The sequence below is a fragment of the Meleagris gallopavo genome, chromosome 17 (genome assembly GCF_000146605.3).
Source record: "Meleagris gallopavo isolate NT-WF06-2002-E0010 breed Aviagen turkey brand Nicholas breeding stock chromosome 17, Turkey_5.1, whole genome shotgun sequence".
In the NCBI taxonomy this organism is placed as follows: Eukaryota; Metazoa; Chordata; class Aves; order Galliformes; family Phasianidae; genus Meleagris; species Meleagris gallopavo.
This window is the reverse complement of record NC_015027.2, coordinates 1,354,228-1,354,789: the sequence shown is the minus strand read 5'-3', so window position 1 is coordinate 1,354,789 and position 562 is coordinate 1,354,228. Positions and strand designations below refer to the sequence as shown.

The 562-nt window shown below is 69.6% G+C and overlaps 1 protein-coding gene across 1 annotated transcript in view; it reads left to right on the top strand.

Moving 5' to 3' along the window:
* The first annotated feature begins 6 nt into the window (after nucleotides 1-6).
* TRMT2A (tRNA methyltransferase 2 homolog A) overlaps nucleotides 7-562 on the top strand; it is a 6,977-nt gene continuing 6,421 nt past the window's right edge. Inside the window, exon 1 of the mRNA XM_010719989.2 lies at nucleotides 7-562. Within this exon, the coding sequence (XP_010718291.1) occupies nucleotides 123-562 (440 nt within the window). The 5' untranslated portion in view covers nucleotides 7-122.

Here is a 562-nt window from a genome sequence, read left to right as displayed (position 1 = left end):
CGGTTTTTTTATGGGACGCGGCGGCCCCGAGGAGCGCCCTTAAGAGAAGCGCGTCGCGGCCGGTCTCCTTCCTCCCTTTCTCCTTCCGGAGCCGCTCCCGTCCCGTCCCGCCCCGCGGCGCCATGGAGGCGGCCGAGGGCGGCCCCGACGCGTACGGCTACACGCGGGCGGAGCTGTTCACCTCCGAGATCTACAAGGTGGAGATTCGGAACCTGCCCAAGTACGTCGGCTTTAACGACGTGAAGAAGTTCCTGGCCAAGCACGGGCTGAGCCCGCACAAGATCAAGCTCCTCGGCAGGCAGACGTTCGCCTTCGTGACGTTCAGGAGCGAGGAGCAGCGGGACGAGGCCGTCAGGGCGCTGCACGGCGCCGCGTGGAAGGGCCGCGCTCTGGGTGTGCGGGCGGCCAAGCCCAAGGCCGATCCCATGGCGAGGAAACGGCAGCGGGAGGAGCGGGACGAGGCCGGGGAGCCCCTCGGCAAGCGGATCGCCGACGTGGTCACCCCGCTGTGGGCCGTGCCCTACGAGCAGCAGCTGGCCGAGAAGCGGCAGGAGTGCGAGCG